The sequence below is a fragment of the Cotesia typhae genome, unplaced genomic scaffold (genome assembly GCF_013202065.1).
Source record: "Cotesia typhae breed Kobodo isofemale line unplaced genomic scaffold, CoteBio_Ctyphae contig_23, whole genome shotgun sequence".
Lineage (NCBI taxonomy): Eukaryota > Metazoa > Arthropoda > Insecta > Hymenoptera > Braconidae > Cotesia > Cotesia typhae.
Window position 1 is genome coordinate 3,632,092 of NW_027423729.1, and position 23,264 is coordinate 3,655,355.

General features: G+C 26.5%; 4 protein-coding genes and 1 long non-coding RNA gene across 9 annotated transcripts in view; 3 read left to right on the plus strand and 2 right to left on the minus strand.

Moving 5' to 3' along the window:
• The window catches only part of LOC141524700 (uncharacterized), a 179,642-nt gene extending 173,901 nt beyond the window's left edge, over nucleotides 1–5,741 (minus strand). The window contains exons 1-2 of one of the 2 annotated variants that reach the window (XR_012478746.1): nucleotides 5,397–5,741; nucleotides 5,240–5,319 (exon numbers count right to left, since the gene is read on the minus strand). This is a non-coding gene — a long non-coding RNA (uncharacterized LOC141524700). The remainder of the gene's footprint in view (nucleotides 1–5,239; nucleotides 5,320–5,396) is intronic. The other variant, XR_012478745.1, reaches the window with a different exon arrangement.
• On the plus strand, nucleotides 2,449–4,639 carry LOC141524721 (uncharacterized). Of its 2 annotated transcripts, XM_074238731.1 has the most exons (5): nucleotides 2,449–2,600; nucleotides 2,746–2,845; nucleotides 3,199–3,239; nucleotides 3,426–3,622; nucleotides 4,140–4,639. In XM_074238731.1, the coding sequence occupies exons 2-5, from the start codon at nucleotides 2,758–2,760 to the stop codon at nucleotides 4,192–4,194; spliced, it is 381 nt and encodes a 126-aa protein (XP_074094832.1). In that variant the 5' UTR covers nucleotides 2,449–2,600; nucleotides 2,746–2,757; the 3' UTR covers nucleotides 4,195–4,639. The 2 variants fall into 2 exon arrangements, with proteins under 2 accessions (XP_074094832.1, XP_074094833.1); XM_074238732.1 differs by lacking the exon at nucleotides 2,449–2,600 and having other exon boundaries at nucleotides 2,607–2,845.
• Nucleotides 5,742–6,581: 840 nt separating the features above from the next.
• LOC141524743 (saccharopine dehydrogenase-like oxidoreductase) lies at nucleotides 6,582–9,244 on the plus strand. Its single transcript, XM_074238777.1, has 8 exons — nucleotides 6,582–6,709; nucleotides 7,205–7,380; nucleotides 7,442–7,617; nucleotides 7,714–8,030; nucleotides 8,106–8,252; nucleotides 8,423–8,513; nucleotides 8,596–8,858; nucleotides 8,929–9,244. Exons 2-8 carry the CDS (start codon nucleotides 7,209–7,211, stop codon nucleotides 9,026–9,028), a joined length of 1,266 nt encoding a protein of 421 aa, XP_074094878.1. The 5' UTR covers nucleotides 6,582–6,709; nucleotides 7,205–7,208; the 3' UTR covers nucleotides 9,029–9,244.
• Nucleotides 9,245–10,475: 1,231 nt separating this feature from the next.
• Nucleotides 10,476–20,613, plus strand: LOC141524757 (GTP cyclohydrolase 1-like). Of its 2 annotated transcripts, none has more exons than XM_074238795.1 (5): nucleotides 10,476–10,746; nucleotides 14,626–14,835; nucleotides 17,293–17,458; nucleotides 17,910–18,026; nucleotides 19,010–20,613. In XM_074238795.1, exons 1-5 carry the CDS (start codon nucleotides 10,623–10,625, stop codon nucleotides 19,137–19,139), a joined length of 747 nt encoding a protein of 248 aa, XP_074094896.1. In that variant the 5' UTR covers nucleotides 10,476–10,622; the 3' UTR covers nucleotides 19,140–20,613. The 2 variants fall into 2 exon arrangements, with proteins under 2 accessions (XP_074094896.1, XP_074094895.1); XM_074238794.1 differs by lacking the exon at nucleotides 10,476–10,746 and adding an exon at nucleotides 12,594–13,201.
• On the minus strand, nucleotides 19,945–21,522 carry LOC141524759 (uncharacterized). 2 transcript variants are annotated; one of them, XM_074238797.1, is made up of 3 exons: nucleotides 21,374–21,522; nucleotides 20,835–21,187; nucleotides 19,945–20,727 (listed from the first exon to the last, which is right to left on the minus strand). In XM_074238797.1, the coding sequence occupies exons 1-3, from the start codon at nucleotides 21,478–21,480 to the stop codon at nucleotides 20,657–20,659; spliced, it is 531 nt and encodes a 176-aa protein (XP_074094898.1). In that variant the 5' UTR covers nucleotides 21,481–21,522; the 3' UTR covers nucleotides 19,945–20,656. The 2 variants fall into 2 exon arrangements, with proteins under 2 accessions (XP_074094898.1, XP_074094897.1); XM_074238796.1 differs by having other exon boundaries at nucleotides 19,945–20,730.
• Between the last annotated feature and the right edge of the window lie 1,742 nt (nucleotides 21,523–23,264).

Here is a 23,264-nt window from a genome sequence, read left to right on the forward strand (position 1 = left end):
AAATACTAATATAATATTTTTTCGGATATATATATATATATATATATATATATATATATATATATATATATATATATATATATATATATATATATATATATATATATATATAGATGTAAGAGTAGAAAAAAAGTAAAATCTCATATAACATTATTCCGAATCTCTTGGATTTTTACAGTTGCATTTACTCGCATTTACAATAGATTTTTATAAGGTAACTTCTGAAAGATTTTTAACTGGATCTCATTTTTTACAAGATTGAAGACTTATTAATTTTTTTCTACTCACTTTATTACTGTTACGTATGCTTAGAGTAAAAAATACTGATTTTATTTTTAAGAGTATTTAATAGAATAAAAAAATATTATTTTTAATTACACTATAAAATACAAAGTGCATGATAAATATTTCAACGAATTAATCATTCACTAATAAAAGTGTTAGAATTTTTATAATTATAATTAAATTATTATTCGAGTATAAAAAGTGAAGATCTTTTGAAAGTGAAAATTAAAAAAATTTATTGAATTAAATTTGTAAATTTATTATTTAAATTTTAAATATGTTGATTATATATTTTGTCGCTATATTAAATATTCCATTATGATTAAGTGATGATTGATAAGTTAAATAATTTATTTCTGATAATCAAAATAAATTGGCATCAAGATATATAATGAACTCGACGATTCATGAGCAAAAATAAATTTACGTATTAAAAATTCTGAGAAAAATAAAATTCGTAAATAAAAAATCTTTTTCTAGAATAAGGTACACAAAAATGGACCTCATTAAATTTTTAATAAAAGCTAAGATAATTTTTTCAATAGAATATTTATGATCAAATATACTATTCTTACTTCCATGTTATAGTACAGTATTATAATAGTGAATGAAACAGCGACAAAATATTTTAGTAAAATTAATAATGCATCGATAGTGAAATGCGTTGAACGTATAATTCACTACTGATATAATATTAAATGTGATTATTATTAAGTCGATATTTAAATATATTTATTTATGTCTAAATAAATTTGATATTGACTTTAATGATACTCAATTAAATAGGAATGGTGTAATTATTGCTGTGACAACATTATGGGGAAAAAGTCTTGACCTTTTTTATAAGCCTGATAATTGTAAAATATTATTTTGATTTGAATTTTCATTAATTCTACGTAGAAGTAGAATTATTTCGAAGCTTGAAATCAAAATATCATTCGTCTTAATTTTTTTATAAATGTTATTACAAATAAATTTTTAAAAAATTAATCGATTGTTCATAATTTTAATTTAATTATTAATTAAAATTTGAGCAAAGATCGAGTGTATTAATTTTTACTGGTTATAAGTTTAACTTTTAATTGTCAAGCTCAATTTATTTTATTGAAAAAATTAATAATTAATATAATTAAATTAATTAATATTTAATTTTTGTAAGCTCAGGGCGTGCAATCATTGGAAAGATATAAATGAATTTTTGAAAATATTTTTTACCGTTACTAAATTTATGTAACAATAAATTTACATTTAAAAAAATATTCAATGTTTTATTTATTTTTCCTAACTGAGGTATCAATAATCAATAAATAAAAGAAGAAATTTTTTTTTTGGCAATAACAAAACCTTTCCGGCTTCAACATGTGAGAATTCTTTCAAAAATAGTCATGCGTATTGCGCAATAGAAGACGCAAATCTTGGCAAACTCGATGGTTTTTTTTTAGAACTGTAGGCCAATGTTAGTGTGCATCTGTGTCATTGGGATATCTTCCTTATACGTTTTTTTTTTTTTTTATTTAGAGAATAATGAATTCAATAAAAAAATTTATTTTTGATAAAATTTAATAAAAATTAAAAAACCAATAAATTGAATAATTCTTTGATTAATTTAAGTTTTAAATTTACAAAAAATTTTATTGTATAAAAAAAAAATTTTTTTTTTAAAACTGAAAAAAATTCACATTAAAATATTTTTATTTAACAATCAAATATTTTTTTTTTAATGTTAAAAAATATCAGTTTTTCAATTAAAAAAATTAATTGTTTGAAAAAAAAATTTTGTAAACATTAAAAGCTCTAAAATGAATTTTTCAAAATTTTTATACCAAAAAATTAAACAATCACTAAAAATTTACGTAAAGTAAGATAAAAGAATAATTAAAATTTTCTACTTAATTTTTTTTTTTCTACTAATTCATTTGTTAAAAAAAGAAAAAAAATCAGATGTCTGCTATTTTTTTGTCATACAAAATACCCAGTAATAAAAATAAAAAATCTACGTATTTACTGCCTTCTAATAAAAAAGTAACAACCAACTGAATCGCTAATATATAATCCCGAATGATATAAAGTTAATGCTGATGATAAAATATTTTTAAAAAAAGTGGGGATTCGTACTAACGACTATCGTGGCATAATGCAATGCACAATTTAACATATATAACACGTAGTGATGCGGGTGAAAAGTAGGAGCAAATAGTACAGCCTTAGAAGAGGAAGGAAGAAGAAACCAAACGCGTATCGTCTGTTGTGTAGTCATAGCCAGTCACAGTTTAGTTCACTCTGCTCATATACAGTTGCGTACAACCAAACAATAAGTAAGTAACATCCTCGCGTGGATATCAGTTTACGATACAATAAACTCCAAGACTTGAGTAAATACAGTAGTACACGAGGTTCCAAGGACACGTGATAACTCTGTTTGTTACGTATTGTCAAAATTAAAAATATAAACTATTTCAGACACAGAGCATAATGACTTCCCTGGTGTATAAAAACTCAATGAAGGCCATCGGGAAATTCATACCCGAAAAATTACAGCCTCTGTGGAATCATCCAGCTGGTAAGTGGTCAATAAACCGCGTAACTAATATCATCTATCTCCATAACCGCATGAGTATCCTCAGAACTGACGTCACTCCAAAAAAATAAGATAAAGATTTAAATTCCAGAGATTTAAAGATTTTTTTGCCCGCATTTTATGCAAGTGTTCGTGTTATCGTTATGCGAAACCTTGCCAATTAGGTCAAGGCTGACGTCATTTCAGTTCCTCTATTCTGACATTTGCATCCAATCTTTTCTAAATTTAATTTTTTTTTTATAATTTTTTTTAGAGAATATTTTCCTGCAAAAATAGTTAAAATTTTCTAGCACAAACATATCGTACACGTGTGTTATCGATTGAGTATTTTTCAGGTCCGCAGACGATATTTTTCTGGGCGCCAGCATTTAAATGGGTAAATTTATTTTATTTATGTTATTGTTAAATTTATAAGTTTTATTGCGAAAGAATAAAATTAATCTTGCACGTCATTTTGGCCTACTTTTCTTTGCATTTATCACGTATTTAAATTACTCAATGACAAGTGTGATGATTTTGAATAAAGATATTTTCTTTATTTAAATGACTGCCGTTTTTACAGGGCTTGGTAATAGCAGGTCTTGGAGATTTGCAACGACCGGCAGATAAAATATCAATTAGTCAATCAGGTGCTCTTGGAGTTACGGGAATGATATGGACCCGGTATTCATTGGCTATCACACCCAAAAATTGGAGTTTATTCAGTGTTAATCTTTTCGTGGCTTTTACCGCGCTTTACCAAGTCACTAGAGCTATCAAGTAAGTATATTTTTTTTTATAGTTAAAAAAAAATTTTCAACTAAAAAAAAATTATATTGATATAAATACAAAACTTTTCTGAATACTATTTTGAATAAACTTAGTTTATTGAATGTTTATGTTTTTGTTGTAAATAATTGTAAAGAGTAGAATTAAAAATTATTAATTTAAAAAGTTTTGTCTGTATGTCCTTAATTTTCTGAATTAAAACTGAAGATGTTTTATTTTTATTATTATTATTTTTTTTTTTTTAATTAAATACCTATTTAATGAATATTTTTTAATGATAAATTATTTAAATAAAATAAAATAAAAACAAACTTCCTGTATCGCGATTGTAGACATAATGTCGAAATTGACCTTTAACCTTGACGTTAGTCTGTTTATAAACGTTTAACGTGGCTTTAAATAGTTAAATCCCCACAACAAGCGATCCTCTCTATTTATATCAATAAAACAATTTAGCTATCAAAATACTAATATTTTAAGTAACTTAATGATTAATTAACAATTGCAGATACCAGCAAGAGCAGAAATTGAAACCAACAGAATTACCGGCGATCAAACAATGATAAATATAAAACAAACATTCCACTAGATAAAATGTTGCAAGTTAGCACCAACAGGTTTCTTTTATACATTGCTCAAGGGATAATTAAATCACAATAAAAATAGATAGTTAATTAACAAATAAATATCTTCCGGACGAAAAATAAAGCGACAACGAGTCTGAGCTGATGACAAAAAATAAATACCGATGGAAGATTGTTATATTGTCATAAACAAACCAAATAACTGCGAATGTCAAGAAATAACCAGTGATTAACTGTGATACGAGTTAATGGTGCTCATATCAATAAATAAACTGCTCTATAGTCATGTTATCATCGCAGATAATGTTAAATACACTTACTTATAAATATGATCAACTATTTATTAATAAATAAATAAAAGTAGATAAAAATTCCACAAGTGTCAAGGTTAACTAATTATTGAAATAAATTATTCAAATGTTAATTAATTGATAATTATTATGTATGTAGAAATCGATAAATATTTTAGCTCTTAATATTTGAAAATGTACGTCTTTTCTATTTAAAAATACTGTAATAGATAAATTTATCTAGTGTCAATTTATAGTGAATTTATTTATTTATTTGTGAATATTATTGTGAATTTAAAAAAATTCATTGACTAAAATCAAACAATTTTTTTCAATAATTTAAATATAAGCAAAATTTTTTGATTAAATTCTATAAAATTGTGAATTGTCGTAATTTTCAAATTAAAATTTTGTGATAAATAATCAACAAGTTGAAATGTGTTCATTAATACTATCGAAATTTACGTATAATTACGACCAATAATAAATATTTCTGAATGATATTAATAAAATTAATTTAATAAACAAAAAAAATTATCGTTATTGAATTATTTAGTTTAAAACTTATTTTTAGTAATAATTCAAACTGTAGAGCAAAATTTATCTTCAGTATTCAATATCTTTTTTTTTTTATTATAATCGACACTGGTGAAAATAATGATCAAATTTTCATAAAAAAAATGAAATCATTTCAACATGAATATTCAGTAAAAAATTTTTTTTTATTGACTCACCATTGTTGACCAATAAGTTGCTTTTTGATTCAGCTAAATCTGGAACAGCATGTTCACCAACCATTGATCCCCCATATTTGCTGTAATTAAAGTAAAAAAAAAAAATTATTTTTAAATTTAACGCAATTAATTTTAGTAAATAGATAAAATATTATACCTAGTATATCACCATCAAAATCAGTATAAATATTTTATTTCTAAATTTCTAATCTCACAACTAGACTCACATAAATAACACTCCCGATTTTACTAATTTTGAAAATTATTTACACCACCACTGAACCGAAATTACCATTTAACACGAATAAAAAAATTATCTATTCCTGAACCAGAAGAATTATTTAAATTAATGTCAACATTAAATAATTTATCATGAACAATGATAAAATGATTACAAAAAAAAAGGAAAAAAAAAATTTCATTTGTAAAAAATTTTAAAAACTGTCAGTGAAATTTTTAAAAAATTTTTTTTTGTTCCAATTTGATTATAAAAAAAAAATCAAAAAATTAAAAACGTCGGCTAACTTTAGTATTATGTGAAAGTCTCATAATCGATTTAATGATACTAAAATTAGCAGACATTGGACAATTTTTGATTTATGAAATAGATAAAAATTATAAGAAAAAAAATATTTTTAAAAAATTGCACTCAAAATTTAAAAATTTTTCTGCATGGCAAATTTTTTTTTTTTTTTAATTTTTTTCGATAAAAAAATTACTAAAATATTCCGATGTCGCGTAATTTAATTTTAATTCCGCTTCAAGTATCTTATTTGCAAAGATCCGCCATTTATTGTGACTTTTTTACGTATGAAATAAAATGTTCATAAAAAATATTAATTTCGACCGGTTAATTTAAATAAAACTTGATTTTCAATAATTATTTAGAATCAATAATTATAAAAAGTCTTTAAACACGATGATCTGCCTGTCAGTTCCCGAAATTCAACACCAACGCTATGCATCTATACCTATCATGTCGCGATACTGTACAACCGACCCGACTTTTAATAATTTTATCAAATTATCGAGATAAAACGTTTTATTTATCAATATTTATTTATCTAAGCGCTAAATCCTACTCAATAAATATATTTGACTAACTATTAGGGATAATTTTGCTAAATAAATGATTAATTTTGCGTAAAAGTAAGAGCGGACATCTTGACTCAGTGAATCGACATAAAATAATGCGCATTTCATCTCAGAGTCTAGCACTTTCCGTTAAAAGCTTGCGCGCGCCGCCACCGCGGTTCTTCCGGCGCAAGCGCGCTAAATTCAAATTTCTAAATCAGCGCCCTCTTTCAAAACTCCTTTCTTAAATCTTCAGTATCGACAATGCGATAGGTGTGAGCAGAGTAATAACAATAATAATATTGTGTTTTGACAATTGTTAAGATTCTACATCGTATATTTGCGGCTTTAAATTTTGAATCGTTTCAAGGGAGTTATTTTAATTATTACAAAACTGTAAGTAAAAAAAAATTCTTTTATTTGATAAAAAAAAAAAAACAAATAAAATTGTTTACTGCTATCATTTTTGATATGTAAAATTTATTAATCGCTTATCGAACTCACAAACCAGAGATACGTAATAAGTAGTTAAATTGTTTATTTAAATAACGCTGAACTTTGGTCTTATAGAATTACTGTGAATCAAAGGTAGACAAATAAAACAATAAACTATAAAAAAAAAATTAAGTGCTTTGGAGCATGCATTTAAGAATGCAAAATATCAAGATTGAAATCAGCCCTGGTTAAAAATATTGATTGAAAAGGATTGAAAATGATGAAATTAGAATACTTTTGAATAATTTCAATTCTTTTTCATGTATATATAGATATACAGTTCACATAGGGTGACTGATTCCCAATACTTTTCAATCAATATTTTTAATCAGGGAGTCTGAATAGGCCGGTTAGTATATTTTCATCACTTGGTTAATTATTTTTGATTTATTTTAGTAAAATGGCTGAGAATCGTCTGGATGTCATTATTTTTGGCGCTACAGGATTTACTGGGAATTATACTGTCAAGGAAGCTGCAAGATTGTCCAAAGCTAAACCTTTTTCCTGGGGAATCGCTGGTCGAAATAAAGAACGATTGAATGCTGTGCTGAAAAAATTTGCTCCAGAAGAAGGTAAAGACTTTTATGAATTAATTTAAATTTAATTTACTAATAAATATAAATTTGATTACAGAAAATATTTCTGTAATAATTGCTGACGTGAAAGATGAAGAGTCATTAAAGAAAATGGCTGAAAAGTGTAAAGTAGTCGTGAATTGTTGCGGTCCGTACAGGTTTTATGGAGAGCCGGTTATAAAAGCTTGCATCGCAGCTGGTACTCATCATGTTGATGTCAGTGGTGAGCCTCAAGTATGTATGCTGATTTAAAATATCAATTATTATTATTGCAACTTGTTTAGAGATGCTTTAAATTGTAATGGAACTTTATTTTGTATCTATTAATAGTTCATGGAAAAAATGCAAGTTGAGCACAGCAAAGCAGCACAGGAAGCAGGAGTTTACGTAATAAGCGCGTGTGGATTTGATAGCATTCCATGCGACCTCGGAATTATTTTTGTCCAGCAAAAATTTGGCGGGGAAGTAAACAGCGTTGAAACTTATTTAAAATCTAAAGTGGATGGAAATTTTAAAGGAGCTGTTCTTCATTACGGGACCTGGGAGTCAGCTGTTTATGGACTAGCACATGCTGATGAGTTACGTGAATTGCGTAGTAAGCTTTTTCCTAATAAACTACCTTCATTTAAACCTAAATTACATCCAAGGTAATATATAAAATATACTGTCCTAATAATTATTGTAAATTTATGAACGAATAGCTGATTAAAAATTATTTTCAGGGGAATTTTACACCGTTCTGAAATATCTCGAGGATGGTCTTTACCTTTTCCTGGTTCTGATCGTTCAGTTGCTTATAGATCTCAACGATATCTTTATGAAAAAAATAAAATTAGACCAGTGCAAGTGCAAACTTATATGATACTCAGGTATATTATTTTATTATTTATAATCCGAGATATATTTCTTCTTAATCTAAGTTCTTAATTAAAAGAGCATTTTCGAATGCAGCCTAAATACTTATTATAATAAATTGACTATCGGTAAGAATGATATTCTCATAATAATATCGATTACATAAAAAACTTTTTTCCTATAGTTCTATTTGGGCTGTAATATCAGTCGCATGTATTGGAGGACTTTTTTCATTGATGACTAAATGTAAATGTGGACGCAGTTTACTTCTCAAGGTCTATAAATTATAAATCTAAATTTTCTAGTAAATTTAAAAATGAATTATTGGCAATAAGTAATGTTATATGTTTGTTGTAGTATCCGAAATTTTTCTCTGGAGGCTTAGCTAGTCATGAAGGACCATCACCTGAAGCCATGGAAAAAACCTATTTTTCAATTACATTAAAAGCAAAAGGTTGGAAGGATAAACTTACTGAACCAACGGACAAGCACACTGAGCCTCCAAATAAAGAAGTCATTGCAAAGGTCTCCGGTACTAATCCTGGGTATGGAGCTACTTGCACCATGCTGATGATCTCGGCGCTCACCGTTCTTCGTGAAGCTGATAAACTTCCTGATAAGTATGTAATATAACTTGAATTATTTAACCATCAATTACAATTAATTATAAAACAATTAATAATAATTCAGTGGCGGAGTTCTTCCTCCCGGTGCTGCATTCGCCAATACGTCAATGATTGAGCAGCTGAATAACAATGGAGTTAAATTTGAAATAATTAAAGCAGAGTAAAGTTAAAAAGCGAAAATTTTTATATCTTAAAAATAATTCTTTTTTTACTTAAAATTTACTTAAACTCTTTACTACTTTTTATTATTTAAATTTATAAAAAGTTTTGAATATATATATATAGCTATTGATACTAATTTTTTATGTTATCATAAAATACTAAAATAATGTTATGATAATACTTATATTTTATCAATAAAATTTCAGCATTTAAAACTATTTCTTCGATACTTAACTATTTATTATTTATCTGTGACAATATAAATAGTTTTTATTCCATCTATTATTATATTTTAATGTATAAATACCCAAGTGGATAAATCTCAGAATAACCTGCGGTAATTTATAATAATTTAAATATTAAATATTTTAATAGATTGAAAGTAATTATCGATAAAGTGCCCCAAGGCTTTTTACATTAATTACTTTTGTTATATAAATTTACTATTTTCCAGAATTTTAGTACCAATAAAAATTTTTCTACCAAATATTAAATTCAATTGATTTCAGCGTAGCAATTTGTGATTCAAATTATAGTCAATTCAACGACACAACTGTTATTGAATTTTTTTTTTCTTTCTTCAAAACCTCTATCACGAAGACGTCATGAAATTTCCCCACCTGGGAATAACGAATCTTACACCTAAAACAAAAAGAAAAAAAAATAGTCACGAAGTGTAGGAAGTGTATGAGGAAAACCCCGCCTGGTTTGCGTCATCAATTTGAAAGGTACTAAACTGAAGTTACATACAATCCTGGCACTTGGGTGTCCTTGCAACTCAATCATGACCTCCACTGTAATTTCGTCAAGAACATGTAAACGATTGTAATAGATAACTGACCCAGTTCCAAATAATCCCAATACAGAGGACGTTTTTGTCTGTTAGACCGCCGACTTTGTAACTCGAAACAATTTCGGATAACTATATCCATCTCAAATACGCTCCAGTGAAAGGAGTGTAATTTAATTGGCTCAAGTTCACGATCGTTCAGCTACCTTGTTTAAATATCCTTCCGATTGAACGCGTAAGAATAATTATTATTTACACCTAAATTTATTAACTTCTATTTAATAAATCAATTAATATTTATTACAGGTTTAAAAAATCACTCGGAATTTGGTATAATTTTTTTTTATATTTAAATGAAACTTATTGATATATTTTTTACATAAAGTTGAAGGGTTTTTTGCTTATTATAAAAACATTAAATAAGAACACAATTAAAACAATTTTTTTTAATGTTTCTACAGAGAACGAAAAAAACGGAAGATCGTAAAAGACAATGTCGAGTAGTGAGAAAATACCTGTCAGACCGTTTGTCGAGAATAAATATTGGTGGGGACATTTTAGTCGTCAACTTCAACTATATAAAGACCAACGTTTACTTAAATCTTGACACTCTTTACATTAGCATTCTTTTTGTTTGATATTCCCATTGTTATTTCAAATGCTTCATATTAACTATAATAATTAATTTATTTTATTTTAGCTATCGTGGATTTTAATTTAATAAAATTTAAAAAAAATTGTGAAAAGGTGAATTTGATTTTATAAATTTATTTAAAGTCAGAAGAGTGTAAAATTAAAGTTAAATTATGAACGGTGTGAAAAGTGATACGGGAATTTCCGTCAACCTCGCGAACGGAGAAAAAGAAAATGATAAAGGAAGTAAAGTTAATGGACAGAAATCCTGTCTGTGTGTTGATAAAGTTAATACAGGTCAGTATTAATTTTTTTTTTTTTTACATAATAATAATTTTAAAATTGTACAATTTTATTTTAAAGTTAAGTATTTTAAAAATAAAAAAGAAAATTAATAATATAACAAAGCGCTGTCAGCTATTAATATAAAACTAAATTAAAAAACTATTAATTAACGTTTCATTAAACAAGCTAATGACATATTCACAATTGAATGAGCAATTATAATGGCATTATAAACTTTCTCGTCACAATATATTTTACTCATGTATATTCAGACGTACACGAGTACAAGTTGTGATTAATTCCGTGAGGATGTGATCTATGAAGAGCGATTAATTAAAATCACGCTTAAAAAAATTGTAAATTTATTAAAAATGAAATTCTTGTAAAAATATATATATATATATATATATATATATATATATATATATATATATATATATATATATTGTTAAAAAAAGATCACCTTCATGATGAAATAAAGTACAAACTAGATTAATAAGTTAACGTCTCAAGGACTAGACAGAAGAACGTTTAATAAAAAGTGTTAAAGACACTGCATGCATTTTTAAAATGCCGATGAATAATCACGCAAATAAGAGTACATGCCAATGATTTGTATGGAATTGCAGTATCGCATCTCAAGGATTACTAGACTCCAGATTATTCAACTAGTTGAGCTTCAAAACGAAATTGGATGAGAATTGTTTTATTACTCTTTATGATTTATTACTTACATCATTTTTCTACTCTGACAATAAATTTTGTTACTTGGCTAATTTAAAAGCGATCGATAGCAAGTTGGGTTGTATTATCAAAAGCTATTGTACAGTTCATGAACTTTTGGCGTGATACAGTTCGCCGATAACTGGCTTTTAATTTAATGAACGTGACACCCAATACTCTCTCAATACACTTTCCATGACGTCGATCGTTGAATCAGGATAAAGGATATTGTCTATCGTATTTTCTCATTATTACTATGTTGTTTTTAATTATCGATGAGAAAAATACAATTGTTTGCTGTTGAAGATTATTATGAATATCTTCAATTTTTTAGAAGAAAAAATTTTAGATTAGTCACAGAAAAAAAAATTAAATTGAATCAAGAGATTGTGATAATAAATTTTTTTAATTGATCTTTTTTTTTATTTAAAAAAAAAATATATATCTAAATTTTCAAAAAGAAATTTCGTTCAAAAAAATAAAAATTAAATTGGTGGACCCCATTTTTAAATAATTACCAAAAATTTCTTAACTTAAGAATTTTTATATCCAAATCAAGAAGATTAAGTTCTTCAAAATTATTTACTTGATTCAAATTATTTTTTTTTTCATGTGGTTAAGTCCTTCTTTAAAATTTTTTAATAATTTATTTATTTCTTCTTGCTGTTAATTATTTGATTAACAGATTGACGGGTCACTAATTGAACACGGATCAGAATGTTATCAATTGTTATTTTTTTAGGATTTTTTTTAGTCTCTAGCGGTTTTTTTTTTGAGAGTATTTTATCGGCGGGTTGTTTTCTGTAGCAAGTTCAATGTCCTGATCCATACTATCTATGATGTTCTCAATGATAAAAATAAAATAATAAAATTTTTATTTATTTATCAATTTAAAATAAAAACAATTTTTGAAGAATTTTTTTTTTTTTTTTTTTTTTTTTCAAAGTAATTTAATATAGAATTGAAATAAAATATGTACCGCAAGTAATAATCATTATTACCGTATCAACTGCAATAGTTTAGCTTTCCCAGGATCAGAGAGCGGGACTTGGTCTTGGTGACTTGGTAACTTAGTAACTTTTAACACTATCCAATACTCATAGCCTTTGCCTCAGCCTCTACTCAGATTCAGTGACATCAGTCGCACGGCGTCACTCTTCCGAGCGACTTCGCGCTACTCAGTCACTTGAATATAAATAATAAAATTCACTCTTCTAAATAAAAATCAGTTATCAAATAATTATTTTCTATAAATGTAAAATAAAAGCCTTAAAAAAAAAAATATAAATGGTTTTTTTTTAAACGCCAGCGATAAATATTAACTTAAATTTCAATTGAGATGAATTTATATCAATTTGTTTATTTTTATTGTGATTGATTTTCAATAGTTAAGCTTGTGAGTAAATTATTATTACTTCCCATCTAAGACACAAGTGTTGAAAAATATTTTTTAAAAATTTTAAAGAAGAAGAAATAATTTTTTTACTCACTGTGCATCGATTCAAGTGACACAACGAAGTACTTTAACAAATTGAATATTTTTGTAATTTATTAATATATATCTTGGAAATAATTATAAAAATAAAAATGAATGGATCAAGTACATTCGTTGAAGAAGAAAGTATTACCAAGAATTGTAAAAAACCAGGACCGCTGAGAAATGTAACATGGAGTGAAAATGTTGACGAAACTGATTTGGAAGTACCAGGAACACCGAGAACTCCCAGGACCTCAAAAACTCCAGGTATAAATCCTAAATTCACCAACAAAGAGTTTTAAAAATTATTGTAGTTAATTGTATCAAAAGCTTTCTTTCAAGTCACTTGATAGTTTTTTTTTTTTTTTAACAACTGGGTTAATATCATCATAATTTAGGCCCTACAATTAACTCGAAAAAATGATAAAATCGTGAGAAAGAAGGTGAAATTACAGTTACGAAAACATGACAAAGAATATATAACTGTAGATTTACGAATTACCGGTGAGAGTTATTATTTCGGGCGGAGATATTTTTTTTTGGGCTCAGATTTATGATAAGAAGAAATAAGTTACCAAGGAAGAAAAGGGCTAAAATATTTCATTTACTCTTAAAATAAAATATACCTTAATAATATAACTAATTATTTAGTTCAGACATTAAATTAATTGCGTATTTGTTTATATTTAAGTGACTAACAATTATATAAAGAAAATTAAAATCGTGATCACATAACACGCAATTTTTAAGTCATATTATTAAAAATTAATGAGTCAGATAATTACAGGCTTGAGTTATCAGAAAACTATTTGATCAGATTTATATTTACTTATGATTATTATTTTTATTCAATAGTTTTCAAATAAACGCTGCGATTGTTATAACTATTTAGCGATTTAAGTACGGAAAAAAAAATTAATTTGATTAAAAAAAATTTTCTTTACTTTCAGATTTGTTTTTTTTCAATAAAGCACTTTAAAATAATTTTCTTCGTTGAAGAATTTTCCACTTGAGTCAAGTTAATTTTTTTTAAAAAAAGCCAAGAAAAAAAATTGGAAATTATTACATAAATTATGTGTAAATTTTTCAATTGTTACTATTATGTTTGTAGATTAAATTTATAATTCTGTAATGCATAAAATGTGATACTAAAAATTATTATCACCAACAAAGTATTCTTTTGAAAGAAGGTCATAATAATTGATAACACAAATCGGTTTATTGGCATCTGCAATTTTTCTACTTAACATAGTAATTTTTTTTACATTAGATAAATCAAAATTTTATATATTTTTTTTTAATTCTCAAAGAAATAATTTTACATTTTTTTTTATCGATAAAAAACTAAGCGAAAAAAACTTTATAATTCTTTTACAGAAAAATCTAGCAAGTAAAAAGATAAAAGTTCTTAAAAAAAAAAATGTTAATCTCCCAACTCACCACTAATAATTTTATAGCTTCACACCTCGATCAATGTTATCCTATTTCACTAGATCAATACCTGATACCTTAAAGATCAATGTACTCATTTCTTCGCTAAATATATATAATAAATACCTAGAATAACCCGTTACAAAAAACCACCATATAATATTATAATTCTGTGGTCGATGTGCGGTGTAATATAATCTATCTCCAAAAAAAAAAAAAAAAAAAAAAAATTATAATTCCCACTGAATATATTTTTTCAGGCCATGAAAAGTGTACATTTCATCATGACTTGGAGCTAGATCACCGTCCTCCAACAAAAGAAGCACTATTACCCGAGATGTCGAAAAGTTACAGACGCTTATTGAGATCACTAGGTGAAGATCCAGATCGACAAGGACTTCTGAAAACGCCGGAGCGTGCTGCTAAAGCGATGTTGTTTTTCACCAAAGGCTACGATCAAAGTCTCGAAGGTAATTTATCATTTTCTACTCAACATTTTTATTTATTTTTAAATAGGTAAGACTTCATTTAAATCTGGACTGATATAAAAAAAAAAAGAAGAAGAAATATATTTTTCTCTATCATCCGTCGTCTTACATAAAATTAGACTAATAGAAGAAAAAATCAATAATGCATTACATCAGATTTAAAATAATTCGACTAACGGCAGTGCTCAGTTCCCCAGTGTACGAGGATAAATTTCAAGAAAATACGAAGTGATGCTTTTTTATTTTATCTGAGAATATGTGAGAGTTTTATTCAAGAGAATAAAAAGAATAAGACTAACACCCATAAATATAAAAAAAAAATATAACTAAAATCTACTTTTAGTAACTACAAAAAAAAGCATCGCATCATGATTAATGACGTCGAGAAAAACCTCTAAGAGCAGTAAATGAATTAAAGATCCACGTGACATGAATCTCAGGTCTCGTAAATAAAAGTCTCGTTATACACCCTCGCTCATTCACTTAACTTTTCCTCAAAGACTTTTCTTCCTCCCAATAAAACTAAAACTATAAGAAGAAAAAAGCGTTCCACATAAGCTAGTACTTTGCTTTTTACTTTTTATACAATTGCACTCAGCCGAGAAAAAGAGTAATTTCTTCTTCTAGTAGCGTTCTTACATTTTTTATTTATTTATACATTGAAAATAGAAAAAAAAAAAAAGTATCAACTTGATTCAAAAGAATAATTATTGAACTGAGAATATCATCTTTAAGAATTTTATTTTCTTGAATCTTTCTGAAAAAAAGGAAAATTATTGTCTAAAAAATAATTTTTTGACAAAATAAAATCTATCTCAATATTTAAACTTTACTTGGATTAAATAAAAATTTCTTTGATTAATTCAACTAATTCTTCAGACAAGAAAATTACATGTGATCTGAGTACAATATTTTACAATCATTGTAATAATATAAAAGAGAATTAACAACAAAAGTATCTTTTATTTTTAAAAGTATCAACGACTTATTACTTATTTTCTCAAATCAAATTAATTTTTTAACTGTGTATTGAAATAATTTGCTGGAACTTAAAGAAGAAATAAAAAAAAATAAGATAAGTAACAGGTGTCCAGTGAAGACAAAAGCTTAACTGGTCTTGCTTTGTGCCAGAAGAACTGATAACTCACTACCCGTATTTCTGGTTCAGCTCGAATATAAAGGCAATATCAAGGGCGGTAGAAAATAAAAATGTATTAGTGTGGGAATGTGGGTGGAAAAGTAGAAAGAGGGTGAGTGGTAGAATCACTACTACCAACTACGTCACTCTCCACTTTATACCATTATTCTTTTTATACCTTTTATTGCACTTGTCATTTTATTCCGAGCTTGAGTCTAACAATTGAGACAATCTGCTTCTACTTCTACTTTTCCTTTTACTATTTTCCGTTTCCTTTCTTCTTTGCTCGTTCCAGTAATAAAGTAGCATTAACCGCTATTACTTGAGTTCAATTGAAGGACATTTTTTTCCTACAGTCCAATTAATTACTTCAGAGCCTTTTTTTTTTTTTTTTTTTTTTTTTTACAGAACGGGTATTTTATTTTTATTTTCTTGACATAGAAAATGATTAGATAGTTTTGATTGTTTTGGTATAAAGGTGTTGGTTGTTACGGTTGCCATGGTGACCGTAGAACAGCCCCCACAATATTCATCCACTTATCATCGCCCTGCCTGGTCCATTCACTCTGTCAACCACTCACGATACTAAAACATAGCTATATATGAGTGTAAAACAACCCCACAGGTCTCTTACCTACTACATTATCGTCAAAGTGGGTCAATATCGACTAAATCACGAGCGAGTACTTGCATTCATCATTATAACTAAATTTATTTTCTCAGTAAATGGAAAAAAAAAATACCACGAGCTTTTTTTGTTGAAAAAAAAATGTTATTTTACATGAAAAATCGAATGAATAATTAGCGAATATATTAGATTAAATTATTTAAATAATTACGATATTGATAACATAATAAATCACGTATTAATTATTTTAAAATATTTCCATTGATTTGTTATCTAGATAATGTATGGTTTTAAATTAAAAATTATTTTAAGGATCTCAAATATGCAGAATAATTATTATCTGAGTTTAAATATTGCTCAATTGAGTTAGATATAGAAAAATAAATTGACATATTCTTTACTAATTTTAATGAAGAAATTGATTAGTATTAAAAATATTCTAATTTTCAAATATTTTTTTTTTAACTGAAAAAAAAAAATAAAAAATTTGTTAAATTAAAAAATTCAATTATTTTTTTGACGAAAGAATATTAATCTTCTCTCTATTATTATAAGAATAGCTTCACTTGAATTAAATAAAAATTATTTAAATTAATTCGATCAATTTTCAGACAAGAAATAATTTTTATGATAAAAAAATTGACTTTTACTTTAATTTTTATTTTTATTTCAGATATTATAAATGATGCGGTTTTCGATGAAGATCATGACGAAATGGTTGTCGTTAAAGACATTGAAATGTTTTCAATGTGCGAACATCATCTAGTACCATTCTACGGGAAAGTTTCAATTGGATATTTACCATGCAAGAAAATTCTTGGATTAAGTAAATTAGCTAGGTAATTTATTTATTAAAAAAAAAATATTATCCATCTAGAATTCTACATCCAATTTTAATCTAATACGTTGAAATAAATATTTATAACAATAAAATTAGTTTTCTTCTCATAAACATAAATTAATAAGACCACTGTCAACTTTCATCACAAGACTCAATATGATGCGGCTTGCAGTGACCATAGGAGCCTTGAACACGTCTTGTGGTTGTGACAAGAAAATAATAAATTTAAATAATAATATAAACCGTATCATATAGATATGTTAATATTATTTATGAAGGTGGATACAGAGGTTGATTTACAAGACATTACTTTCACGCTCACATTGCATTCGATATCACGTGCCGTTTGCATGATCTTATGTTATCTAAAAATTTACTAAACTGCTCTATATATACTTGTTTAAAAATAAATTTTTTAATGAAATTTTTTTTTTTTTTTTTTTTTTTAGGATTGTCGAAATTTTCAGTCGAAGACTTCAAGTACAGGAGCGCTTAACAAAACAGATCGCTATTGCTGTTACTAAAGCTGTTGAACCCGCGGGAGTTGCTGTCGTTGTTGAGGGAGTGTTAGTATTTTTATTTTAAATTAAAATAAAGTTCAAAAAAAAATTTTTTTTTTTAACTTCAAAAATAAGTGCAATTTTTTAAAAATATTTTTTAGTTTTAATTTTTATAAAAATTATCATTAAATAATTTTTTTTTTTTTCATTTTAATTTATTTAATTAAAATTTTAATTTATTAATTTCCAAGAATTTTTTTTAAAATTATTTACAAGAAAAATATAAATTGATTATCATTATTGAAACATGGATTAAATAATTTAAATAGAAAAACTGGACATTTAGAAATTAAAAAAAATTTCAAATAAAAATTTTTTTCTTATCTAATTTATTAATAAAAAAAATAGTCAAATTTCTTCTGACTTCAGTATCATATATTTAAACTTTTAATCAGCTAATAGTTATTTTAACTAAGCCGGATCTTAGCGCTTAAAGCTAAAAAAAATTTCGCATACTAATTGGTAAATAATAAAATATCGTTTTTTAAAAGCGTAAAGACCTTGTACTAATAAAGTGTAACTCAATAAGATATTAAAAAATGATTATTGCGTGCTAGTCGTAGAAACAGGATAATTATAATCGTTCACGTAACGGTTTTTGTCCTTCAAATCAACTATTGGTGTATGAATAAAAACCTCTCACTCAATCAGTCAATGTGATTGTTATATTATAAGGATAATTTATTTATTTATTATTGTAATTCTTGATCAAACATTATCACTAATGAACTTTATCTATTAAACTATTCAAAGATCATTATCGCGTTAATCATCGATAAGAATTATTCCATTACATAAATCGGTGTTTATTAATTTTTTATCTGAGCTTTACTTTTTGGTACACGGTATAAATTAATTTGTTTCAATTAGTGTTTAGATTGGGAGTGTGTAAATTATGTAACTTAATTACCAGATTATTAATGACTGAATTGAAAAGAGTTTTATGTAATAATTGGTCATTGATTATTTATCTGATATTCATTTTTCAGGCATATGTGTATGGTGATGCGAGGAGTCCAGAAAATAAACAGCAAGACAGTGACTTCAACCATGCTTGGAGTTTTTCGAGATGATCCAAAAACACGGGAAGAATTTCTGAACCTTGTTCACTCAAAATAAAATCACTGACATGATTATATATTTATGAAATATGACAGATCTTGGTAATTTCCACAATTGATTCGCTAAAAATATAAAATATTATTTTTATTTATTAAGATTGAGACAATATTGTCGTAATTAAGATTTTGAAAGTTTAATATTAAATAATAGCACAAAAAAAATTTATTTAATTAAAAACTTTACGCGAATTTAATATAGATGTAAGAGTTTGAGAGAAACTTGAAAGTTTAATTATTAAACTGCTGAAAGCGTGACATAGCGACAATAAAAATTATCATTTTTTATTATAATTATTGTTGTTTTATATAAAAAAAAAAAAAAAATTTTACTATTTTTGGAGCTCCCTCCAAAGATAATGCTCTCAAGTTTCTCTTGTTAAACTAGTACAATTGACCGGATTTGATAATAAGTACAATGTTATACTGACAATATTATTCCATTCTTACATTATTATATTATAAACATTAATTAAATTAGATTTTATTTATCGATAAAATAAAAATTAATTTTTTTGTTGTATTGAAAAACTATTTGTAAGATTCTACGGCCATGAATCTTGCGAATTTGAAACGTAACATAGTTGTAAGCAACTAATTGTGCAATTGATTTTTTTTTGTTCAGTTATTTTTAGTCATTCCCGGTAATTAACTGCTGATTCATTGTAATTAGTTGAAAAAAACACATTCCTTGCATAATTTATTTATGATAGTCGGTAGTTATTGATAAAAAAAAATAATTATCAATTACTTGTGTTGAGAACTAGTGTTGAGAATAAAAGTTAAACTATTGAAGTTAGTGATGTAAAAAAAAGTATAAAAAAAAAAAAAAACGGGATGAGTATTAATCGATCCAGCCATTCGTAAATACTCGGCCCGTGTCTTTGGGATCAAGTTACTTGTGTTTGTTTTAAAATATTAATTTACATAATTATCAATTAAATTAAGCAAATTATTATGCAACAGCGTTTGCATCAACCGCTGCAACATGATATGAGTATCGATTATAAATCAGCATTCATTATTTTTTCTTATTACAGTTTTACACTTTGTTTTACTTTCTACTAGAGTATATTTTGCCTACAAAACTAAGCGGATTAAATTTTTTACAGTAATATAAACACGAAAATTTTGTTGCTTTTATACAAATTTTGCTTCACACTTAAAATTAATACTGCAAGAATTTTTAAAATTTTAAATTATTATTAGAATAATTGCAACTTTTTTTTTAACAAATAAAATTTATGAAAAGTCGATTGACTTAAATATTATGACACGGAACTGTTAATGCGGTTACTTGCCAATTTGTTAATCAATTCAATCGTTGTCTTGAATGTTTAAATAAATAAAAATATTCATGACGGCTTGAATGAAAGTGGATCGTTAAAAAAAAAAAAAATTATTTAACAGAGTGAAAATGTTTTAATGTTTATGATATTTTTTTGAATATTATATAAAGTTATATTTATATTTTATTGAATGACTTTTTTGTTTATTTATACCCTCAAAATCCTTCAATTAATTTATTCGACGCGGCACTGCTGAGAAAACATTTTTACAACCCATTACACGAGTGTATTCTTGAAGTCCTGCTAAAAATTATGAAAAAACATTTTTTTTTTTTATCATTAAAAAACTTAAAAATTCAAAAAATAAATTTGGCGCGTCAATAGTTAAAATAAAAAATATAAATTACCAGGTGAAATATTAAAACCAGTTGCAGAATTTTTGTGCATATGGCATCGAGCTTTTGAAGTTTTCGCACAACGCACAAACTTCTCAATATCTTTAACTGCTTCATTTTTACGATACCTTGATGTAAAACAATTTCCTCCGTGACAAACAGTCTCAACTTGAGTACCAATGTTGTCGACTGGTAAATACAATTTAGGAATTTTCAAATCTTTTTTTTTAACAAAGCTACATGAATTTTTTAAAGTTTGTTTACTCAGCGATGGTTGAGCGTTGACGTACTTTTTTGACTGAGCTCGTCTGGGCTCTTGGAAGGTCAAACTTTCGGTAACTTTCAGGTTAGGTACACTTGGCTTACTAAAATAATATTATTACTAAAATTATTACAAAAAAAATGGTAATTATTTACAAGCTTTTTTGCCTTTAAAAATTATTTTATCTTTTTTTAATATTTTTGATAAATTTTTTTTTAAATACATAAAAAACGAACAACAGCTGTCAACTAACTTCACTATCATTAATTCAATAGTAAATCAAGCTTACTTGCTCGTTGAAGAAGCAATTGTACTACAAGGAGCACAAGGTGTGTAACAAATTTTTGTAATCCGTCTCTTTGGAACCTTCATCTTTTCTTCTGTAATTAAAGACATAAATCCACGAAATAATGCTTTTTTTACTGCGCTCTGATATTTAAGATTATCTCTTCTTAATTTATCATTCTCTCGACTAATTTCTGATATTTGTTCTTTTAACTAAAACATTAAAATTATAAACTTAAATTTTTTCATAGTGATTTTTATTTTTTTTTTCTAGCTTTATTTCTCATAACACCATTCTGAAAATTTTTCAGAATTCTTAGAGAACTTCTAATTTAAGAAAAAAAAATTTTTTTAATGTTAATCATCAAAAAAAATTAAAGACATTGAAGTTAACTGTCAAAAGAAATTTTTTTATAATTTTACAAAATTAAAAAAAAAAAATTATTAATGGAAATTTTTTAAAGCTTTTTTTTTTATTGTAATAGATTTGTTATAAAAATTAAATAAATTGATACTTGTGTCATAAAAAATTAATAGAAAAAAATAGAAGGAAGTTTTTTTTTGAAAAAAATACTCCTGCAGTGCAAAAATGAAATTGGTATAAAAATCAGCTCAAACATAAAAATAAACTTACTTCTGCTTCGCGTTTGTCTCGTTCATCTTCCTTGCGCTCTTTGTCATAATCAACCCTTTGTCTAAACAAATCAAAACTATTGAACGATCGCGGCTGAGTGATATTAATAATAACAGGTTTTTTTTTTATAGGAACCTGTAAATTCGTATGGGATGACAAGCGCTGTTCATAAATAACAGAAGTACCAGAATTGTGGATGGATTGGTTGGAAGTTTGGTTTCCACTGTTCACCGAAGCTCGTAAAATTGACATCCGCAATGCCGATACATCCGGTAAGTTTGCGCTTTGATCTAACGCTCTAACAGCTTTAGGAGATTTTCTTCCTAAATTATTTTTATCTTCACCAGAATCAGAATCAGTCAGCGTCAGAGAAGACTGCTGCTCTAAAATCCGCGGCAATGGCCGAGAAATGGGAGTTTCTTCTTCCACATCAAAAATTCGATCCGAAATTTCGTGCCAGTAAGTAGGTTGTGTCCGTTTTGCCTCATCGGTTCCTACTTCCATGCTGGACATATCGAGTAAAACCGTCTGATGATCAACGGATTCAGATGAAACGTTGGAAACGATCGTTCGACTCGCAGACATGTTAGCCAAGGCAACTGGGACTTTTTGTTGGGAGATTTTACTTCCTAATTTTCGAGGCTGAGTAAACGAAATTTTTTCTGGACTTAAATTGTCTTTCTCACTGGCCGTAGAGAAGTCTTTAACTTCAACTTCATACTCTGAATTTTTAGATCCAATTGGAAAAGCATTCGTGGCCTTAGCAACTGAAAAAACTACCGAGTGCTCGGCAGTAACGAATTCAGGCAGCAATGCATTGTCGCTGGAGATTTTTAATGAAGAAGATAGGGAAATGGTTGTCACGTGTGTTACTCCAGTTGTTGACACGTTTGGGCATAGAGGAGCTATGAAATACTCTGAGCCTGGTTCGAGTGAATCTGGATTTAAATGAGCAATAGAAGATATGTCCAGTGAATTTGAAGCTTCTTCTGAATGTTTCATCGCTTCCTATTAAATAAAAAATTATCTATATTATTAAGAGAATTTTTTAGTGAAATTTAGTGTCATTGCAAAGGTCTTGATTTGAATTTGTGCCTTTTCAAAGTTTTACACAATTCTCACCTATAGTCAATTTATTATGATAAGTATTTAGGCTGCATTCGAAAATGCTCTATCTCTAGATACATAATTAAGAAATGACCTTGTATCTTGTGAACTATTGACATTTTTAAAGATATAAGCTCATCTCGATGTTACACTC